At 36.6% G+C, this 1,805-nt stretch overlaps 1 protein-coding gene across 1 annotated transcript; it reads right to left on the bottom strand.

The window, feature by feature from the left end:
- LOC108662814 lies at positions 528 to 1,481 on the bottom strand. The gene is made up of 3 exons (XM_018124404.1): positions 1,019 to 1,481; positions 636 to 911; positions 528 to 550 (listed from the first exon to the last, which is right to left on the bottom strand). Exons 1-3 carry the CDS (start codon positions 1,479 to 1,481, stop codon positions 528 to 530), a joined length of 762 nt encoding a protein of 253 aa, XP_017979893.1.

Raw genomic sequence — 1,805 nt, 5'->3', positions numbered from 1 at the left:
TTTTATGAGAATAATATTCAAACTCTTTTAAACATCCCATGATGTATATACATCTCAATGTATGCTTGTAATCATATTGGTTTGGAATATCATAATGGGCTTTTACGTTGGAGAGATATGGACCAAATCATATTGTAATATGAAGTTGCTTTCTTTCTTGAACATTCATCTATATGTTTTGCTCTTAAGAAAGTTCCATTTTATATGAATCAAAATTCAATCGTTTGATCAATTGAACATATTTCATAATTGATCAAATATCATTGCAAGGATAAACATGAAGCTAGGATAATTAAATATGACATAATTATTCCAAATAATTATTCAAACTGGAAACATATAAGCTTCCACATCCAAATGCTAAAGACAAATGTTTCACCAGCCATTCCCATGGCAATCAAATAATTAATGTTTCAAAAACATCTAAATAAATTATCCAACATGTCAATATAAATAGGAATGTAACCATCCAATGTGGCATCTAATGCTTTAGGTCCATCCATGTGGTCACCTCCTTAGCCAAGATCCTACTTATCTTTATCTTTGGTCCCTACAATATGTCAAACATATGACAACCAACTTTGAGGTATCATATACCTTTAATAGACAATGTAGAATTATTTAGCAAATGGTACCTGAATCAGAAACTTCAATAAGCTTCTTTTTTTTGCTCACAGTAGCTAGGTACTCCTTGCAGTTCCTCCTCCAATGTCCAAGTTTGCCACAATGATGGCAAATATCCTTTTCTTTGACTTTTTTCACATTTCCCTTAGGCTTCAAGGCCTCCTCATTTTGGGATTTTACCTTCTTCCCTTTTTGGGCTTTCTTCTTCTGTTGCTTCGTATAAGCCTTGGAAGAAGAAACAAGAAGCAATGATTCCTTATCTTTCCTGATGGACCTCTCTGTTGTGTCTAGCAATTCAAAAGTTCGGGAAGAGTGGCTTCCAATCAATTGATATGGAAGTTTAACACGAACTGACTAAAGCTATCAAGAAAAGATTGTAGAACTAAGTATATACTTAGCTCATGATCCATTGCTAATCCCAATTGTCCAAGTCTTTCGATGAGTCCAATCATCTTCAGCACATGGGGTCTAATAGAACTGCCTTCTGCCATCTTGCATCGGAATAGTTCTTTAGAGATCTCATATCCCTCAGTGCGCCCCTCCTTATCGAACAGTTCTCTAAGGTGAAGACTCATGGATTGGACATTCATATGTTCATGTTGCTTTTGGAGCTCAGGGGTCATACTGGCTAGCATCACACATGCTGCCTGATCACCGTCATCCTTATGACGTTGATATGCTTCCTTATCCTCAGCACTAGCATCAGTAGCAGGGACTGGTGGAATAGGAGTGTCAAGGACATAGGATTTCTTCTCCTGTTTCAAGACGATCTTGAGGTTCCGAAACCAATCGGGGAAGTTTCGGCCAGTGAGTTTGTTTGCATCCAAGATGCTACGCAGTGACAGATTATTAGCCATGTATATAAATTATGCCTAAATAGATAAATTAAAGCAATAAGTAAACATCATGCATAAACTATTTAAAACAAGGTTTTAAAATTTTAAATAGTTCTCCCACTATTTTCTACAAGATGATAACCCTTCATATCACCTCAAGAGTTCTCTACTAGGATTCTCTTAGTGGGCTACGATCCCATCCACATAGTCATGGCCTTGAGTGTGCTCAACAAACCATGATAGGTAGATTAGGTAGGTTACTGAGCTTATAAATTGTATCTCTATACAACTCGTAAATCAGCTAGGTGACAACACATTGCCCAAACATATCGTATATGTTTCGCC

Source organism: Theobroma cacao, chromosome 7 (assembly GCF_000208745.1).
Source record: "Theobroma cacao cultivar B97-61/B2 chromosome 7, Criollo_cocoa_genome_V2, whole genome shotgun sequence".
Taxonomy (NCBI): domain Eukaryota; kingdom Viridiplantae; phylum Streptophyta; class Magnoliopsida; order Malvales; family Malvaceae; genus Theobroma; species Theobroma cacao.
This window is presented reverse-complemented; position numbering and strand designations above follow the sequence as displayed.

What these genes read in the sequence shown, in the direction of transcription:
- LOC108662814 (XM_018124404.1), bottom strand. Translation starts at nt 1,481, where the DNA reads ATGGCTAATAATCTGTCACTGCGTAGCATCTTGGATGCAAACAAACTC. An exon ending in AGCAATGGATCATGAGCTAA is followed by an intron (nt 912 to 1,018) that starts GTATATACTTAG and finishes TTGAATTGCTAG; the next exon opens with ACACAACAGAGAGGTCCATC. An exon ending in TATTGAAGTTTCTGATTCAG is followed by an intron (nt 551 to 635) that starts GTACCATTTGCT and finishes GACATATTGTAG; the next exon opens with GGACCAAAGATAAAGATAAG.